This window comes from Agelaius tricolor, unplaced genomic scaffold, assembly GCF_023055355.1.
Source record: "Agelaius tricolor isolate 1412-34295 unplaced genomic scaffold, bAgeTri1.0.p SCAF_14, whole genome shotgun sequence".
NCBI lineage: Eukaryota > Metazoa > Chordata > Aves > Passeriformes > Icteridae > Agelaius > Agelaius tricolor.
This window is the reverse complement of record NW_027269274.1, coordinates 6,326,243-6,347,184: the sequence shown is the minus strand read 5'-3', so window position 1 is coordinate 6,347,184 and position 20,942 is coordinate 6,326,243. Positions and strand designations below refer to the sequence as shown.

The 20,942-nt window shown below is 43.9% G+C and overlaps 1 protein-coding gene across 30 annotated transcripts in view; it reads right to left on the bottom strand.

The window, feature by feature from the left end:
- Positions 1-20,942, bottom strand: part of MAGI1 (membrane associated guanylate kinase, WW and PDZ domain containing 1) — a 337,856-nt gene that overhangs the window by 56,811 nt on the left and 260,103 nt on the right. For 13 of the 30 annotated variants that reach the window (XM_071439416.1, XM_071439401.1, XM_071439407.1 and 10 more), the window contains exons 4-10: positions 19,288-19,494; positions 16,246-16,456; positions 12,901-12,983; positions 10,057-10,095; positions 5,695-5,752; positions 3,359-3,447; positions 2,344-2,436 (exon numbers count right to left, since the gene is read on the bottom strand). In XM_071439416.1, coding sequence (XP_071295517.1) covers positions 2,344-2,436; positions 3,359-3,447; positions 5,695-5,752; positions 10,057-10,095; positions 12,901-12,983; positions 16,246-16,456; positions 19,288-19,494 — 780 coding nt within the window. The remainder of the gene's footprint in view (positions 1-2,343; positions 2,437-3,358; positions 3,448-5,694; positions 5,753-10,056; positions 10,096-12,900; positions 12,984-16,245; positions 16,457-19,287; positions 19,495-20,942) is intronic. The other 17 variants (XM_071439422.1, XM_071439421.1, XM_071439418.1 and 14 more) reach the window with 6 other exon arrangements.

The following is a 20,942-nucleotide window of genomic DNA, read 5'->3' as shown; positions in this document are numbered from 1 at the left end:
CTGCAGTGAGAGTTTCTGCAGAGAGAAGCATCATTATGTTTTTCACCACTTGACTTTCTCCCAACCCACTGAGCAAAAAGCAAGTTCTGAGCTCTGATAAGACACTGATACCCTTTAGCATAACCCCCAGCCCCACCATGGCTACTGCCCTGTGACCTCCACTGGAGAAAAGAGGAGGAGGCTGATGTTGTTCTTCAGACACTGTTTGAAGCCTTTTCCCTTTCTGCTCCTTACCTGTTGTGGATGAAACACTGCTGGTGTGAAGTTTGAATCAAAGAGCAGCCCAGGACCAGAGCAGCTGTGCTGGAGGGCTGGGAATGCTCTCTGGGAGCACAGTTAAGAGGGAAAGAGGTGCTCCATGGACAAAAGCACAACCTTGCAAAGCATGTTGCACAGGCTCAGCAAAGGGATCAGGGCTGCTGCACTTCACAGTGCCAACACTAAACACCTTTGCACTTTTAATTGTTTTTAACGCTTAGCCTGTGCCACTAAGCCCTCTGGTGACAACTCTGGGATCAGCAGTGGGTATCACAGCCAGCAGAGCTGGCTCTCTTTCAAACACCTCGGCAGCATTGCTGTGGGCCTCTGCTCAGAAAGGAGACCTCGGGGGAGAGCAAGGGGATTTGAGATTTGTAAGCCTTTGACTGGGAGGAAAAAATGTATATTTGAAGATAATTCATGAGGAGGCAGTGTGAGGACTTGTAGTTTTCTGCCTTTGAAGGGTGGCAGAGGAACATGGAAATCCTACACATCGTGGGGAGATGGTCTGCTCAGACCCCAGCCTGCAAAAAAAGCCCTGACTATCAAAGGGCAACCCAGTGTCTCAGGTAACACACACAGCGGAGAGGCAGAGTGCAGCAGGGCTCACTTCTGGTTCAAAGGACAAGAAGAACAAGCAGAGCTTGCTGGTGTCTGCCCACAGACACAGGCTGAGCTTGCCCAGCAGCACCACAGGCTACATCCCACCTACAGAACTCACATTTGAAATGAGTCTATCTACAAAACCCAGGCTGTGAGAGTGCTGCCAGGGGCACAGGGAGGGCTCCTTGTGCCCACATCCCTGCCAGCAGTGCCATCAGGGGGAGAGATGGAAACCTCCAGGCATGGAAACTGCTGCAAATGGGGAGTGAGAGAAGAGGGAGCAGCACTGAGAAAGGAAGAGGAAGGAATGAAAGAGGGGAGGAATCATCAGCAGATACCAGGGCACGTCATTCAGAGTGGTTAATGCTGAGACAGGTTAATGCCCTGCTCTAACACTGCTGCACAGCTTTGGTGGCTGAGTTGTTGGGTGATGTTGAGCTCCCAACATCAGCCCTGAGTGACAGCTCCTTTGCATTGCCATGTGTGGATGCTTGGGCAGCCCTTGCTTCGGCCTGACTGTGGGAAAGGCAAAGGTGGCACCCACAGAGGCCTCCAGGAGGCAGATCAGCATTTCTGGGGCACTCTGATGACTCAGGTGCCGGCTGGTCAGGGTGCCAGCCTCAGACCTCCCATGTTTCTTTCCTTGTTACCAGGCTGGATTATTCTAATGTACTCTAATACCCCTTAGGACTGTGCTGGGGCATTTGGGTCCTGTGAAATTCCACAGCTGTTTTGGAAGGGCTGATCTTCAGCAGAGAGCACTTCCTGGCTTTTCCTGGCAGGAAAGGCTGCCTGGGACAGCAGCACTCCAGTCAGGTTTCCCTTCAGAGACCATGGGAGTACTGCCTGCTGCTCCCAGCTTTGTCAGGAAGGTGCATTCCAGCCAGATTCCCTCTCACCTTCCCCAGGCTCTGGCTCCTGCAGACCAGGGCAATGCCACTCACTTGCTATGCAATTCAGATGTAGTCAAAACTAAGCCTACTTACAACCACTTGTAACCAGAGAGCACTTTACTGCCACAGGTACAAGTGGAACTCCCTGCCCTTGCTGGTGACCTGACCTGGCAATGTTTCAGCTCATGCTGCAAATTCAGGAATGATTCATGTCCTGTCTGGTGAGTTATTTAAGGCAAACAACTGGTCTGTGACCACTGACACAATAAATAAGGCTGTAATAGCCCAGAGTACCTGTACAAAAGTACAACTTCTGAGTAAGCCCACTGTGTTTGAAAACTTGGAACACTACACAGAGAATAGCCACAATCCTCTTTTTGATGCGTGCATCAAATCTCATTCACCTCTTGCACTCAGCAACAAATGTAGTCTTGGAATAAACTAGTCTCAAAATCTGGGAATTCAGATAAGCAGGCACAGGGCCTGGTGTGTCACCAGTCCTGGAAATACTGCCCTTGTGGTGGCTGAGGGAATTCTCAGGGAAAAAAACCTTGTTGCTCTTTTCCAACTGGTTTAACAAGGCTGTTACCTTGTACAGGTGCTTCCCGAGCTGCCTCTTGGTTGTTTGAAACATGGTTTGGAGCAGCAGGTGGAGGGAGAGATGGACACTCCTCTGTCCATTCTAGAGAGGGCAGAGAGGGAAATGTTACTGGTTTCACAACAGCACCCAGAGCTGCTGCATGTGCACACGCTGGGAGTGTGGGGGTCAAGCAGAGGAGAGGTGAGAAGCATGGCAAGAGAGGAAACAGAGTCACAGACAGAGGGAATGCAATGAATGGGATGGCCAAAAACCAGTTCTGAAGGATCACTATATACAGGTCAACTGATCCATCTGCTGGAACAGCCTATCTCACGCTGAAACTTGGGATGTGATTTGCATCTAAGTGGACTTGACATGAAATTGAAATCTACTCCCTGTGCCACTCATGGCTTCTAAGTGGAAGAACAAACCCAAATGCCACAGGGCCCTCACTGCAGCTGGGCTGCATTTGAAGACAAAAATTAAAAAGAAAGAAAAAAAAAGGGGCCAAGAGGTAGGAAAACAATTTTTTAAAAGTGTTTCAAAATAAGGAAATTACTTCAGATTTTAGAGCCTGACAACATACAAAGGTCTTGGTTTAAGAAATCTCTCATGCAGGGTTTATCTGGTGCATGTAAGAGCCCACTCCTCATCCCCTCTGACAGCCTGAGTCCCAGTGCAGACTGGAACAACAACAGCTACAGGGACTGACTTCATGGAGCAGACTGAAGAGGAAAATGTGTTTTAGCTGTCTCTGGAAAGTCTAGAAACGTTCCAGAAACAAAGGACATACAAAGGAAAATCTCTCCTGTTTAACAAGATAGAAACCTTCTACACTTAAGTGATCCAGCTTAGATTTCCTCCTTTGCTGCACCTTCTGTGCAGGACAGACAGAGCCTTTGCCATGCACATCACTTTGCCTTTCCACCCTAAGGCCATGGAGGGAAGGACAAACACTGGCAGGATGTCAGGGAGGACATTCCCCCATGAACACCCCACCCACCATGCCCTCAAGGGTGCCAACCTTCTGGAGGCTGTTGCTGTTGTTCAAGCTGCTTCTTCCTCTTGGCTTCCAGGACTGGGTTTTCGTACTGTGTCTTCCGGTTGATGTGGCTGGAGATGGAAGAGAGCCATGAATTAGGGAAACCCTTGGTGCAACAGGCAGGAATGAGGGCCAGGCACTGCAACTCCTCTTTCTGAGGGAAGGAGTAAAATCCTAAACAAACCCAACGGCAGTGGGTGTGGAACAAGGCTCATCCAAAAAGAGTATTTAGAAAAACAAGCAGATTCTGGTATTGATATGATGTCTCGAGTAGGGATGGGTAATTCCTTCAAATACATTAGTGATCTATCTGTGAAAAATGAGACTACAGCAGGAAAGGCATACTGTCTGATTGCATTTTAAAAGACAGGCCTGTATCATCCCTGCTTTAATCAGATTCCCAGAGGTGCAGTCATTTCCTGGCTCACCCAAGTTAAAAACAAAACAAAGCAAAACAAACCCCAACATCTGTCAGCAATCTGATCAATGCACACAGGGTGTCTTAAAAATACCTGCAGGGGTGCAAGCTATGAGCTGGGCTCCAAATGGATCAAAATCTATCCAGAATCAGCCACCAGCAAATACTCCCAGGGGAAACCAGCATTTAGTGAAACTTCAGCTGCTTTCCTCAGGCAGCTTTTGAGCACTATGAGATGTTGAGAGCCAATATTTTGTACCAGTTCCAGGAAAAGAAAAAATAATGAGCCCAGTCCCATCACAGCACACAAGGCATGCACTCAACAGAGGATTCACCACCTTATGAAACCAAGTGAAGGACAGCAGCCACAGATGCTGGGGTGGCAGGGCAGGGCTGGGACTCCCTGAATGGCTCACCAACTGCTCAAGAGCCATTTTCAGTAGAGATTTTGCTACAGCAGAGGAACAGGTAGACTTCAAAAAATATATTACCTTAAAGCCTATATTTGTATACAAAGCAAAGTTTACCATTAAGAGTAATAGCTATTATATTGTCTCTTATCCAGTATGGCTTTATAAAAAACCCACATGAAAACCAACCACATTTTCTAGTAATTGTGACAGAAGCACTCCAGGGATTTACATTCAGAAATTTTTCTGTTAAAGATCAATATTAAATCACTAGAAAAATATTTAACTTACTAAATAAAAAACAAGTTAGTGAGGTCTACGTCACTGAAAGTGAGCTCTAACTCACTCACTGAAAAAGATTTCCCATTTCAAGATATCTTTGGAGAGCCAAGAAAAAATTATAACTAGTTTAAAAATGATATAAACTTTTTCATGATACAATTGTCTCTCAATAAAAACTATTATGTAATAACAAAGTGCCTGATTTGAAGGGACAGAGACAAATGCTAAAATTACAACCATCATGCTAGCTTAGAGACAGCAAGTAAAATAAAATTATTGCCTCATTGAAGTTACTTTTTGATTTAATTCCATTAGTAAGGAGTGCCACAAAACTAACAGGCATGTGTATATAAAGTGACAGGACAATATCCTGTAAAGATCTCTTGGCATGGCATTTAATAGCTGAAAAATATTCTTGATGTCTTTGGTAAATAAATGTCAAGCCTTAATTACACAGTTTGCTAACCTTGTTTCCCTAGGCACAGATGGTAGGGTCAGAAATGAGCCAAAGCAGACAGAAACTGTATTCCATGTCTACTCTGAGGGCTATCATAAGCCATCCTACTAGACAGGAGTGTATACATAATTAAAAATTCATTTTATGGGGTCAGTGATGAAACAGAACTGGGATCTCTGGTTTCCCAAAGGAGCAATCCGACATGTCGATAAAGGAGAAGCTGCTCTAATTCCACAGGGAGTCCCATTAAACCTGTAATTCCATTCACAGTCACACAGCCTGATGGAAGAGCCTCTGCCATGGCTGTTTGGTCACACCATCTTCTCCAATCCTCCTTTTGAGCATCTTCTGACCCAGCTGGCTGGTGGATTGCTTTGCACACTCATTTTGTGACCACAGGGCTGCACAAAGCCCACCAAACTCAGCTAAATGCACACTCACTAATGTTCTCTGGATAGAACATTATAATTTGTGAGGTGCTGGGGCTCCTCACATCCCAGATTGCTCCTGCCTTCTTTGAGCTTAACCCCTTCCAGGGCACTCCTGTGTCCCCTGAGCCCACTCTGGGGTGGCTGGGGAATGGCCAGACAGGGCTGCCCTCTCCCAGACCCTGTGACATCCCCCAGCCTGTCCTGGGCCAGGGTCTCCTCCTGCTCCTCCTCAGTCTCAGGGGTCACCAGCAAAGCACAGGCTGGGTGCAGGGACCCCTCCTCCCCCCAGCAGCCCCACCAGAGCAGGCAGCAGCACTTACTCTACATAGTAGACACCATATACAGGATCTTCTATTTTCTCCCAACCAGCAGGCAACTCTGGAAATAGAAAAAGCATTACTGAAGCCTCCAGGGCAGGTTTCTTCTGACAGGCAGCTGCTCCTGGCCAACGTGCAAAACTCATCAGTAGATCAGGCCTTGCTTTGGGTACTTTTCAGAAGGATCACAGCCCCCTTTGGAGGGCTGGCACAACACCCCAGCCTGTGCCCCCTGTGCTGGGTCATCACTGGGAAATGCCCACACCGGTCAATGTTTGATTTGCTTTTTGCATTAAATGAGCAAATGCTCAATAAATTTCCAGTCTGGGACTGCCTCAAGTGCCCCCTTGGTTCCTCCACCATGGCCAGTGGCCCTGGAGGAAGCACTGCAGGGGAAATCCATGCAGGAAAGGCCAGGGGATTTCAACACCAACCCATGAAGGTGGGTGAGACTATGGCAAAAACACTGACAGGGACCACTTCCACCTCCTGTACCAGGGCTGAGCCATTTATGCTCACCAGTGCAGAAAAGAGGAATTTTTTTACTCTTCATTGGGATTTGCAGTGCTCAGCCATGAGCCCAACACAAAACCAGGACAAGGTGGATTTAACATGTATGCCAAAGAACGGAACCCACCCAGGAGGGGCTGGCACATGGGTGCATTTCATTGCACAACACTTCATGTAAGAACACACACTGCCACAGTCACATGGAACAGAGATTTCCTTCCTTTCATTACCATAATTGACAAAAAACTGTTCTGAAGATGAAATTAACATTTTTAACTGGATCTGCTTTTGTTCCTGTTGATTTTCTAGGCTGCAGACAGTACTTTAACTGTAATTAGTGAATGCAATGCAATCACTTCAGCATCCAACAGGGTTATTAAAGCTGTATGTGTTACTTAAGGGCCTGATCCTCGTGCCACTCATTTAAACCTCCACCACACTATGGACTGTGCACATGTGGACCCACCATTCATTTAAATATAGAAAAAACCCAACACTGTTGGATAATACAAGTTCAAATAGCTCATGCAAAGTAATTTGTCAGAATTTAACATGAAATTTGTCAACACCGACAGTAATCTATGTTTGCTCATTATCAAATGCAGAGATTTATTTCCATTAATGGCATCAATTGCTGAGCCAATAGAATCAACAATGGCCCATTAATTAGAATAATGTTGCCATAAGGATAGAAATATCTCAAGACTGGAGAGGAACAGAATCTATACAAACACACATAGACTAATTACTCAAAGTTTATGTTTGTGTTCAGAATTGGCTGGAGATCAGATGAAATCAACTTTCACAGGTTTTGCTCCACATGTCCCTTAATTGCAGATAAAAGGTAGGTTTTCCATTCTTATAATTATTTTATCCTCATTGTGTTTAACATCTTTGGATTCCTTGAGACATAAGCCATTAAATGCAAGCCAATGCTAACTTCTGGGCATGAAAAAACTCCATGTTTTTATCAGCAGAGATTGAACACTTCAGAATTAGATATTCCTTTACACCCTGCAAGTTTATCTGAGAAAAGGTCAGAAAGCTAGAGGCCAATCTGGAAAGTGTTTTCACAAAGGGAACTCTCAGGTTTGCAGAGGAGTCCCAGAAGGTGAGAGCACCATGGGAATGGCTCCAAGAGTTTCACTGTGATTCAATTACAACCTAGCATGCAGTTGGGAAAACCACAAGCTGTTGTATCCATTTAGGTTGTTGACCGTGGTGAAGGTAGAATGGTAAAGAGATCAAGCTGGGGTGAAAGAAAAATAAAAAGTCAATGAGGGAAAGGAGAAGTGATGCACAAATGCCTTCGAATGAGTTCCAGCAGTTCTCATGCTAAATATCTTTTGTCTGTTTTGCACTGCTAAGTGCTTTTTTATTTTTAAAGTTTAAGCAAAAAAAAAATTGTTTTCTTTCTCCTGCTCACAAAAGGTTTCGATAGTTAATTTCTTTTTTTTTCTTCCCATTTAAAGTATTTTCACAAAGTATCAGAATACCAGCACTTTACTAACCCCAAAAATTGCACTATGCCAAAATCTTTCCAGTTTACTATCTCTGCAGCTTTTTCAAAGGAACAAATCTCCATGTTTTCAGATATAACAATATACAAAACTGCAGCTTTTAACACATTTCTTGATGATTATGTAGATGCACTTTTCGACTCCTACAAGCTTCCAGAAGTTCTCTAAAGTAAAAGACAATATTCTCCATAGCCATGCTGCAGTCTAGTTTCTCAGCAGCTTTAAATTATTCATCTCCTTTCTTTATCTCTCCTGCCAAACTGAAGATGACCCAGAGCATTAGATTTTATCACAAATATGAGATTTCAAAAAACATTTTGCATCATTAGGAGCCTTAGTGAGCCATATGGTTTTTATTTTGGTACATCCATGCAGCACCAATGCAGTCTCAGAGCATGTATCAGTAGGTGGGTAAATTCAATGGACACATATCTAATACCACAATTTTAAGCCTTGGATAAGCACATGGATATCCTGTTGAGATGCTCTAGTATCCTGCCCTACATACAGAAGGGCTGGATGGATTCCTAAAAAATGACTTCTCTAGCCACCAGGTATTTCAGCTGCAGCCATGCACGACTGTGAAGGAGCTGGAGAGGAACTCAGCACACTCAGCTCTTACTGCTCCCTGTGAAGCCAGGAGGGTTGGTCCAAGCCATGTCAAATTCTGCTTTATAGGTTAAATTTTTGTGTCTGAAGAACAGCCCTCTGTTAAAATGCAGTGACCTATTACTCCACAGCTCACTGGAAAACAAGAAGTTGTGGAAATGCCTCAAGTCTTAATCTTCTGATATTTAGAACAGAAACTGTTGATAAGTTAAGGCACTAAATAGGCCTTGCCAACCAGTTTTTACTGACCTGAGTTACTATAACTATACTAAGTTTTCACGCCCTCTCCTTAATGTTGCTGTAACCAATTGAGTAATTTGGAAATGTCTTTCTTTACACTGCAACATTTGCACAGCTCAACAGCATACTGATGGGCTGTGAGCTCAATAAAACGTATCTGCACTGAAACAAAGGGAAAATCTCATGATGTTGGAGCAGAACTTGTGTATGTAAGTGCCTGCAGATTTGGGGTCAGGCTTATCAATGAATGAGTTTTCCTGCATCTATTTTTTTCAGCTCTGCTCTTGCACTAGTTTCTGAGAGCAGACTGAAAGAAGGGTAATTTCTGTTTAATATTGCCTCTATGCTTGCTTTTTTAAAACCTCCCTCTCATTTTAAGTCACTGGTTGTGAAGACCTTAGTGAGAACTCTTTGCAGATTGTTGATGTGCATCCACCTACTTCTGATGCTACTTGGTCTGCTGATGATCATTTGTGCAAACTGCACATAACACTCATGGACCACTAAAGAGACTGCATTCTTCTTTAAATTGTCATTTCTTTCAAATTGCTCTATGAGAAGTTAGGCATTTTATTCCAGGAATATTATTCAGAAGAACCATTCGTGGAGCAGTGTTCCAAGTCCACTGCTGATGCCGTATCCGTCACACAGAAGCAGGGAGCAGAATACACTTCCTTGCAAGTCATTACAGAAACCAGAGCTTAATTCTCTGGTAATACAATTCCTCCAGTATGCAGAACTATGAACTGTAACTACAGTCCTTTTAAAAAGCAATAATAGTCCTGGTGGAAATAAAATCCTATGCAACCTCTTATCCCTTCAGCTCTGCGAGTGCACTAGAGCATAGCTGAACAGAAATAACAACTACCTCTGCCATCAGTATAAACACAATGAGCACTGCTGAGATTAGATATCCAGACAGCATCCTTCACAAAGAGATGCAGCAAATAAAAGTGTACCACATCACTGAAAATCATCTGTTTATAAAATCACTGACTGAGGGAAAATTTTAAGCTGTTTCATTCACGAGCTCAGCTGAAGCATCCGATGTAATACTTAAACTTTCTGAATCACATTTAGCTTCTATTGTCTGGGAAATGTCTTGGGCCCCAGTGAAAAAGCATCATGAGCTACTTCATTTCATCTTTGGCATCTATGAGCTTTTTCCTGGAGCCAGAGATGCCAAAGGAAAAGATCCCAACTTCTGCAGAGTCCAGGAGGAAGCAGCTTCGAAACAACTTTGCAAGATTGGGGCTCTCTAGCTTTCTTCAAACTCTGAATCAGTAAGAAAAGCACCACAGATCTGAAGCTAGGGAAAGATAAATGCTTTGTGTGCTGGGGAAGTTTTGCTGATAAATTACTCCTATTGAAATAAAAAAAAAAACAAACTAAAGATGCAAAATGATACAAAGGAGAAAGTAAGTAATTAAAGGCTCAAAACAGTGTAGTTGAAGTCAAATATCAAAATGAGAGATGGATGATTTACCTAGTTCACTGTCCAGTTCCTCCGTGTGCACCCCTTCTTCTCCAAGGGAAGAGCAGTAAATGAGACAGAAAAAATTAAAAGAAAATTTCAGATACCAGCCCCAAGCAAGAAATTCCCTAGAGCAAACAGCAGAACCAGCACTAATTTTCTACACACCAAGCCCAAGCTTCCCATTTAGCACGCTCCAGTGATCAGAATATTGATGGATCTGATGCAGATAATGAAAAAAGTGGTTCTTGCACTCTCAAAACATCTTCATCAATGGACTACTTCCATGTCATGGTTTGATATGGCAAAGTCATGAAATTGTGATGTTCTCACTGTAGTGAGGCTTTTCCCTCAGATCCTACAGTCCAACCTTTGCAATCTGTTCTACAGACACATGGATCTATCAGAAGGCCAGATCTGGATATTAATGAAGGAATCTGAGAGGAAAACCTTGCACCTAAACAAGGAACTAATGTAGCAAGGTTTTCAAGAAAGCATCTAAATTTATGTGCGCACAAGGTCCAGCAGACTTCACCGTCCTACTCAGATGATTTAGACAGGCAAGAAGCCTTGTTTAACTGGAGGCACAGACCCCCAGTCCAGATGCACTGGTGAGGCACAGACAGGAATGCACCAGTTTTAGCAGGGCACCTGGGACAAAGATCACATAATTTTTCAAAGACACAAAGCCATCAATATTCGCTGTTGCTCCATTTATCATTATCTGCTCCATATTCATAAGTTAACAGTGACACAGATGATTAAAGTATTGCTTGGCCTATAAATAATAATAATGCAGTCTGAAAATGAAAGATGGTGACAAAACCAGAACAAAGATGGTAAAAACAATCTTGGACCCAGTACAGCAAAGTTTAAGCCACATAAATGAATGACAGAAGCAAACAGAGGTTGTGGGGTTGAAACATCTGGACACCCAAAAAACTACTTCCATGATCTCTTTGCAAAATATTCTATCAAAGCAGTTGTTTTGGACCATTAGTGTGAAATACTAATTGCAATTTCCTTTGATAGCCTAAACAGTGGGACACAAGTAAAAAAGGACACGCATCCTGATGAAACAAAAGCACAAGGCAACTAACTGCACCCAAACAAATCTGAAACAATATCTAATATTTATAAAATCTATAAAGAGGGTTGGATGAGCCTGGGAACTCACATGCACACACACACACCAAACAAAACAGAGGAGTCATCCCACTGACTCTTAAGGAATGACACACAACAGTGACCCTTGCCAAAAACCATCCACCTTCTATGACAAAGCAAAACTAACCTAACTAACCTTCTCTCCTCCCTGTTTTTTAAAACATAATTATTCTTATGTGCTAAACAAGATTAGAGCAGCCAAGCAAAGCATTGCAGAGCACTACTGTAACTATGAAGCAACTGGTTAAACTAGTGAATGTTAAAAATATCCATTAATGAGGAACTTGGTGAATGAAGTGAAGGGGTGTGTGGGAAGATGAAATTAGCTGATTTTAAGGAGTTGATAAACAAAGATGCCACTGCTCTCCAAAATGATGAACTCAATGAAATACAATAATACCAGCTGTATGTTTCTATTCCAAATTAAACAAATTATTCCAATGTTTGCTTTATAATTGCTAAGAGGACAAGAGAAAGACTTTCCCTTCTGCGAGGAGACTTCAAACTGTGTAACAGAGGAGCTCAGTCACCCTCTAAAGCCTTGTGGTGCTGGGTGCTCCTTGCCTGGCACATCCCTGTGGTTTGAGGGTATCCTGCACTGTGCTCTGGCAAGTTGGTGACCTGCTTCATCACAGCAGCCTAGACTGCAGAGGTAAATTCTCACACCCTGCAAAATCTCACAAGTGAAAGATCGGAGAGGGTGAAACACTACTACATGTGTAAAAACAGTTACTAGCAGTTCTGGAGGCCAGAGTTGAACCTAACTGTGAAAAGGGATTGAGTTGATTCTTTTCTGAAATAAAATTGTGATTTTTATTAAGATGACTGACACCAGTAGGCAGTTCATTGTATTATGAAAACTGATTTTACAAGGACAGCACCAACACTGATGAAGGAAACCCACTTTTAAGAAGTGTCTACCATGACAGGCCTGTATTAGCCAATTTCAATTCCATCACCTTTCTCGGTCAGTAGACCAAAATTCCCTCACAAGTTTTCCCAAATATTTAAGTTATTTTCATGACTCACTTTTTCTTCCAACATCTCATTAAAGAGGCCAGGAAGGGACCTCCTTTAACAGTCCTGCATTTGGCTGCTCTAAATAGGACAGTGGCTTGCATTTCCAACATCTCAAGGAATACCAAATCTCAGTGCAAATTTTCAGTGTCAGAAACCTACACTTTCAAATAGAACTCGTTTCAGCAATCACAACACGGCACAGACTGTCAGCATTTAACAGCACAAGTGAAGCAATTGAGTTATTTCTGCTCAAACAAGGAAACAGCAACATAACTCTCTCAATCCACTTGAAGCAGGTGGTTGAAGCGGAACACAGCGGAGCACGCAGAGACTCAGTCACTCCCTCCCACACAGAGATCCAAGAAGCAAACATGTCAGACAGCTTTGAGTCTTGTTCAGCATCAGTGGCTCTTCAAATGCCTTTGCAAAAACTTACTTGCAGCACCTCCTTGATTTTTATTAAATGATCTGGCACCTCAATGGCTGTTTTACACTCACAGCGATTTTACAACATTATGGATATTGTCTCTTTGAACTTACTGAAAAATATTTTTAAAATTTTTGAAAGCCTTTCTGAATACTAGTTACTAGAAAGAGAGAAGGAAAAGGAAAAAAGTCACCTAGGAATGGACCAAACACAGTATTATGTCACTATTTTTTGTCTCTTACCATCATCTTCACATTCTTCTAGAGGCTTCTGCTGTTTGTTCAGGCACCGTGGATCTAGCCAAGATGTTGTTTTTGTGTTATGGCTGGAAACCAAAAATGGAAATAAAACCTTTGTTAATAAAGCAGAGTTGAAGTATCCATGACATAAAAGTATATATCCTCTTTATTATTCAGCAGACCTGGAGACATACTTTTGATTCAAAGAAACAGCTCTACTATTGGATGTTGTGCAAACTAGTTGACCAAATCACAAGAACTTTGGCATTGAAAACACAAAGGTAACAAGTAAAAAATACAAATCAGCACTCCTGACTGGAAAGAGGCATGTGAATGCTGCAATATTATAATATTAATTTCCAAATTTTTTGTCTTTGGTGGCTTGTTTTTAAATCCCAGAGCTGTCTCTGAGGTAAAGGCAGGAGTTTCCCTTCCTCACTAAATTATTCAGTGAGCTTTGTTCCTACAAAAGACCTTTGACATGTCTAGAGTTGACCCAAGCATTAGTCAAAAATGGTTTTGACTGAAAACTTTATAATTACACAAATAAAAATGCTCTGTCTAAGCCTTTGATGGAAGTTGAGCAGCTTTACTTTCAACTCTTCCTTTCCACAAGTCCCCTGACAGCCTCACGATGCCAGTCCCAGCGGTGAAGGTTGCATAGTAAACAGGCTTAAAACACATTTTTCTAGAAGTTATTTTCTTCCATAATTTCATTTGCATAAGCAGACAATCTGATAATATAATGCCTCTTCTACAACCTGGTGTCATCTTAGACACAACCTGCAGTCCCTGAGGTATCACTTATCTAGCTTAGCCTCTAACACTGCTTAACAGTTTTAAGTTTCAATAGCGTAGTAATGCTATTTTCTTCTCCTTCAAGGTCTCAAAGAGTCTTACAAACTGAATTTTAGCCTCACAGCAGTCTCATGAGGGCTCTGTAATGAGGGCCATGATCCCTGAGGAACTAACAACCAACCAGAAAACTTGTATTGTACTGGAAGAAAAGGGGCCAGCCCTGCTCCCAGGATCTGAGTGAGTAAATAAAAGGTCCTTGTTTTACACATCCTACTACTCAGCCCTCCCAAGGTAGGATGAGCAAATGTGTTTAATCCTTATGTGTGCTTCAGAGCAATTGATCAGCACCCAGAAAACTGAATGGCAGAAATTCAGCAAGTCAGGAAAATTAACAAAAATAAAGCAGAGGGGCTTTTTGTACTTGCTCACAACAGTGAGTGCTCACAAAGGCTCACAACAGTGTAGTTTGCTGAGGCACAGAAAATTTAGCTAAACACCTGTCAGATCACACTCTCAGGTGGAAAGGATTGTGTTAGACCTGTAAGATGCACAGATAACAGGGGACTGGGAAAATGAAAATCCCAATTAAAGCACCAGAGAAACATATCTCAAGAACCAAATTGCTCCAGCTAGATCAGGATTGGTTATCTGACACACAGCCCTAGCCCCACTGGACCTGGTTCTGTGCAAGAAGCTCATGCTGCTCCCTTCACCACCCTGACTTGATATCCAGAGATCCACAGATGCTGGAACAGACATCTGAGCCAGCTTGGGTCCACACTGCTCATTAGTTCACTTTCTTAATCTGATACAAATCAAACTAAATGGTTTCTAAGCTCAGGGTGTCCTCAGAATTAATAGAACTGCAGTCATTCAGTGCTGCATCCACACCAACAGGTTCATGCACAAAATCAGCCCCATGGGAGCATCTCCTCAAACCGCCCTGCAGGGAGGGAGCGGGCGCTGCTGCCAGAGCTTCACATCACACAGGCCTATCTCACAGGCTGTGTATTCCCAACACACACATGATTCTCCTGACAAATTATTTAGAGGTGCTGCAGTCCTGCATTGTTCATAGACCACAGACACAGCAGCCATGGGGGTGGGTTTGGGGAAATTGATGGTGGCAGCAGCGGAACCCCGATGGAAGGACCTGTAAGGAAGGACAGCAGGGGCCCCTGTGGGGTCAAAAAGGGGAGCAACTGACTGCTTGGCCAGCATTTACTGCTCATCCTCTCCACGGGGGAAAATGGCAGGCTGAACGGGCTATTAGGCTGTTCTCTATATAAAGGGCAGAGAGTACATGAAATAACGAGGCACCCTGAGGATGCAGTGAGGGGAGAAAGCCGTGCTCAGGGTAATGTACTCATCCTGGTTTCATCTGATGATAATTTGCATTCTGCCTTCTTCTGACCTTGTCTTACACTCAGGGACTGTTGGAGCCTCTTCAGGTAATTGAGAGTGCCCTGGAAAATGGCCTTTTTGAGAGCAGCCCTCTCCCAGCTGAAGAAGGGCTGCTGTGGTGCCCTCAGTCACCCAGTTCCTCAGATATTCTGGCAATCGTCTCTCATGAGTTCCCTTGCCACTGCAGCCAGGGGAAAACCTGCTCTTGAACCTTCCCCAAGCCCTGTCCAAAAGTCTCCTCTCCTGACGATGAGGCAGGACTGCTGCCCCCACAGCCCTGATCCAGTGTAACCCTCCACAGGAGACAGGGCTAATTAACAGAGGAAGTTCTTCTGCAGTAACTGGGCATTGGCTTCTGGTAGGGTTTCCACAACTGCATTAAACAGACCATCAAATCCAAAATCAATTCCTCAACCCCTCTTCTACTTGGCAGCTAAGGGTTTGAGTTTCAAAGGCTAATTGAGTGTTAATGTCTAGCTAAACTCTGTGCAAGACATCTCTTACACTAACAGCTCCTATTTTATAAGTTACTCCTACCTCAATAAATTTAGACAAGTATAATTTGAGACTATTATTTATGGCATGAAAAAAATCAATATCATCATAAAACTGCTGACAGCAATCAGCTCTTAGGCAAAGACTGCAGAGCTTGAGGTGTTCCAAACTTGCTGTGCCTACCCGGCACTGAGCTGTACCTTTTGCAAGCCACTGGAGAACATTAACACATTTGGCCCCTTTGCTGTGACAAGGGGACAACACACGGAGCCCATCCCTGTCTCTGCTGCACCGGACTGGAGGAATCCCCTCTGCTGCATTATGCACAGAATGAAGTCTCAGCCCTTCCAATTAGGAGCTTTCATTTCACCCATGAAAACAACTGGCCTGTATTTTATAAGTGTCCGTTGCTTTTGTAACTACCCTCATAAAACAAGCAATTCCCTCTGCCTTGGAACTCAGGAGTAATTTGGATGTTAATCCAATCAGGAAATGCAAACCCCCTTCAGAAGCAGTAAAGAGCTAACAGCTCTGCAACCTAACTGTATACACTAAATATTTCATACACACACAAAACGCATCCATGGAGGTTCACTTTATGCCCAAAGAGAGGCGGAGAGATGGAATCAGAACAACAAAAATGTGCTTTACTCTATAAAATAGACTTCTCCGTTCTCCGTGTAGGCCATCTCCCAGTTTTCTGGCAGAGGACCTAGGTTATCCTCGGCAGCAGGAGGTAGGTACTGGGGGAGGCTCTGAGATGGGTCCGTGGTGGGGACGTGGGTGTGCCTCTCAATCGCGGACGCGGGCGCTGCCTCTCTCCCGATGCGCGCGCTGTGCTCGTCCTGGTCACCAGACTCTGCTGTGAACAAACACAGATACAAGTGACAATCAGCCCTCTCCTTCCCTGTTTGCTCCTCCAGGTTTATCCTGCCGGTTTTCCTCTCCTTGCCTTTAAATTCACGAGACGCAGCAGCAGATGGAGCGAGGGCAGAGCCCCGGCAGTCTCTGAGGCAGCAGGGGCGAGCTCTCCGTGCCCACACACCCTCTGCCAGCCAAACAAACCAGGAGCTGTGATGAGCTCCAGCAGGCCCTGCTGAGGTACCACATTCCTCCAAGCTGTCTGAAGCCAGGGCTCGCTGGTATAGAGGAGTTCAGTGTGCTTTCAAGCAGGCTTACAGGTTCACCCCTGCAGTGCCAACTGTGGGACAGGATTAGGAGGATAAAATTTCTTGTTTGAAGAATGATCAAAAGAGATTTTACAAGTGCAAAATGTTGCCAGAAGCTCAAAGTCAACAAGCTAATGGCAAGTGTCTTCAGTGCAGTGTGTTATTTTAAATTAAAAATTAAAATGAATGTCAGCACTGTACCATGTGTCCACGTGTTGCTGCTCACTAGTGCCCATTCTTGCTGTCTGAGGAGGTTTATTCCAAGGTTCATCACAGTATCCTTGCAGTCAAAGTCAGTCAGGAGAATTTTATGCTGTATCTGGCCCTTATCCCTCTAAGGAAATATTTCTGATGCTTGTATCCATGCAGTTTTGAGCTGTATCCATGAAACAATGCTGCTCATCCCCTCCCATCACTAATGACAGTAAATGCTCCCCAATAAACAGGTCTTTGCCCTCGCTCCTTCACAGAGAGGTTTTGGCAACAATGGACAAATTCTGAAATAAACCTTTTGTCCACCAAAGGGACTTTCTCTGTTTGGCTCTTGGAGGTGTTGAAAATTTATGGCAGCACTTCCACATCCCCTGAGAGCATCAGTACAAGCACAGCTTGACAATGCACTGAGCAAAAAACAGAGATCAGTGTCACCTTCTGCCAAGTCCCCAAGGAGAGGGGCTGAAGGGGCTTCCCAGACAGAACATTCCCTGCTCTCCACACCAGAGACCATGGACATCCTCAGTTCACAGCCCACAGCCCTGGAAACAGCTCCTGCATTATTCTAGTCCGTGTGCTGCCATTACCAAAAGAGAAGAACACTGGGAGGAACAGGAAGAAAAACATCTAGACTATACCAGTACCCTCAGTGCTTGCTTTTCAGCCCTCCTGGAGTTTGATATTTTTAGGTAGAAGATGACAACATAAAGAAGCGTGAAAGAATCATCGCCAGCTAAAAACTGAGAGTACAAACATGCCAAAATCTGGAAAACACAAGTTGCCCAGAGGTCTCCTAGGGAAGCAGGAGCATTTTAATATGGCTAGCACACTTTCATGTGAAATAAGCATAAGGAATCACTTTGCTATATGAGAAATAACTCTCTTGCTGATTCTGTGCTCATTTAATGAAGGCAAGGGGCCAGGGTGTGTAACGTTGTGACAAATGAGCTGCATCTTCCAGTATTACATCTTGCAAAGGAAAACAAGGAAGAGAAATGATGCTCAAGCTACTTCAGGGACACCAAACTGAGATGGGCAGAAAGGAAATCAAATAACAGATCTCCCACCAGCTCCTTCCCAAAATCAGATCCCATGACAAAGGCTGAGGCTGCTGTCATGTCACAACATGGGAGAAAACACCCTTGGTTTGTCAATGAGCTGGAAAGCAGAGACAGAAATGCCAACCTGGAAGAAATTAGGCTGGCTAGAAGCAATTTGAGTTGGAAATGTAGCAGGTAGCAGCCAAAGAGAGTACAACCCTCAAAAGCCATTTGATAGTTTGGCCTGGAGAGGACCACAACTAAATCTCAGCCTAAATCCTTTTAAAGCTCTAAACAGATGTTAGAGCCAGGACACTGGCAGGTAGGAACTGGCAGGACAGATCTTCTAGTCAGAAGGCTGGGAAGGAAAATTTTCATGGTGATAGAAAATGATCAGAGGACAAAGGACAGTTATGGTGAGCTCCCAAGGCAATCAGCTGGGAAAGCCTTGAAGGTGTGGATAATACTTGCTCAGTACCTGCCTCAAAGGGAGCCCAGAAGATGAATTCAGTGCTTGAAACTGAGCTGAGGTAACAATGCTCTAAGCACTAACAAATAATAGGCCTGGGGACATGGGGAAGAGCTCTAGCCCCTCAGAGCTTCACAAACTTTCAGTTGATTTCTGTGGAAACTCAGTGGATCTCCAATGGTGTTTTACTCTGAATTTGCCTGCACAGCACCTGACTTGAGATTGCAAAGGTTTCCAGTGATCTTTCAGCCAAGGCCATGGTGGGAACAAGATCTGTGTTCAGCAGGACACAAGACCTTCATGAAATACAGAACCTGCACCCAGGCTCCAGATCTCATTCCTGCAGCAAGCAGCCCTCCATGTGCTGGGGGCTACGTGGAGAAGAGGACCTAGGACAGCAATTGCATGTGATGGGCAGCTCTAGATGCAAGAATGGATAAAGGACAGCAACATATTTAGGAGGGAGCAATGATTAATTTCAAATGTAAACCTGGTTGAGTCATTTCATACTGTTTGTAGCTGTCAACCATAGCTCAACTCTTCCTTGACCTTTCTGCAATTAATGGATTTGAACTTTAACCACATCTTTGTCTCAACCAGTTCAATCCCACAAGGCCTTTTTGGAAAGACCCAGCTGTGCATGTGGTTGATCACACCTGGGTATCTGCCACTCAGGTGTCAGCCAGTTCTCTTTGACATTGACAGCAGAAAACACATTAAAAACAACACCCCCTCTTCAAAATACCCTCCAAAAGCCTTCCCCATGTATTCCAACTGAAAGACAGCAGTATTTTTGCTTTACCTGTGAAGCTACTGCTCATTTCAGGTACATCATCCTCTTCCTCATTCTCTGTATGCACTATGCCAGCATTTTGCATATCATTGTAAGACTTGGTTCGCTTTGGAGTCGACTGCTTGGAGCCAGACTGCAGGTTTTGCAAAGCATTGGTGGAAGTCACTTTCCCACTGAGGGGCTGGCTTGGAGGCTTCGGCGTTCCATAATAGTTACCTAGGCAATAGAGACACATTTGCATCTTCAAAAGAGAACAGTTTATAGCAGTAAGTTTTCCATTTCATTTTCTTTACAGTTCCATTAAAATTTCTATCCCTCCCCACAGATAAGTATATAAAGAAGCTAACACGTGCCATTCCCATTTTTGGGGGTGCATACTTCATCTCTCCAGCAGACACAGAAATATTTCTTGCCTTTTTAGTTATTCTTGTCAAATCTAAAAGGAGAAGCAATGGTTGTATTGTTTAGGTGCACTGAGCGTACATGGGCTAAAACAAAAGGCAGTCATGGTGAATAGCAAACTTCATCTCGTTACATCTGAATTTCAATTAGTAGCCTTTTTACATGTGTGCACCCACACAATGCTGTGGCAGATCTGGAGTGAGCCCTGCAGAAAATAAAAAATTCATGACTGCTATCACCAAGAGAAGTGATGAAAGGCTCGATGGCCTGCTTTAGTACACAGGTTCTTTTAGGGGGGATGTTGCATTTGGAAAGCAAACACTATTTTCTCTCTAAAAGAAAACTTAGTCAAAGGAGAGAAAAGGAAAGATACCACATGGCTTTGTTCAAAGAGGAAATTCAGCAGTTAGGTCAACTTGGGTAGAAGTGAAGACCCAGACCTTAAAGCTAAGCTTGAAGGGACACAGATGCACACAGGGTTATGCCAACACATGCTCAGAATGCATCACCAGTTGTGATGGAAACAGTGCAGAGTGCTTGGGCTGCCTCCCTGCCATTTTAAGTGACCATGGAAGAGACACAGAATAAGTGCATGCTCATTCATGCCAGCACAGCACAGAGGTATTTCACTGGCCCTGTTTCACATATAGTTCAATTGTGACAACAGTGCAAAATTCTTCTCTAAAACATACATTTATTTACATTCTTCAGTGATCTCCACATGCTATATATAACCTGAAAGCATTATTTTTCAATTTTTCAGTACATATTTTCTCAGTGACTGTAAGAGAAGATCAGGTTTGAGACCATCTAAGGAACCTGAAGGAGCACAGGTCCATGGGAAGTGATGAGGTGCACCTGCAGGGAACCTGTATGGAGTTGCTACATCACTTTCCGCCATATTTGAGGAGTTGTGGCAGCCTGGTGAAACTCCCACTGACTGTAAAAGTAAAAACAAAATCCCTTTCTTAACAATAGAAGACTTAGGAAGAGGCCAGACAGCTTCACCTCTGAGCCTGGCAGGATCCTGGAGCAGCTCCTCTTGGAAGGAGGATCACCAGAACCCATCAGGAGCTGGAATCACCCTGACTTGCACTGGCAGAGTCCATCTCTGTTTCCAAAAGGAAACACTAGCAATCATTCCCCCTCCCTGCCTCCTGTGAAGTGAAAAGCACAGTTCTGGCCCCTCAGTTTGGGAAGGATGTTGAGGTGCTTGAGCACATCCAGAGGAGGGCAACGAGGCTGGTGAGGGGCTGGGAACA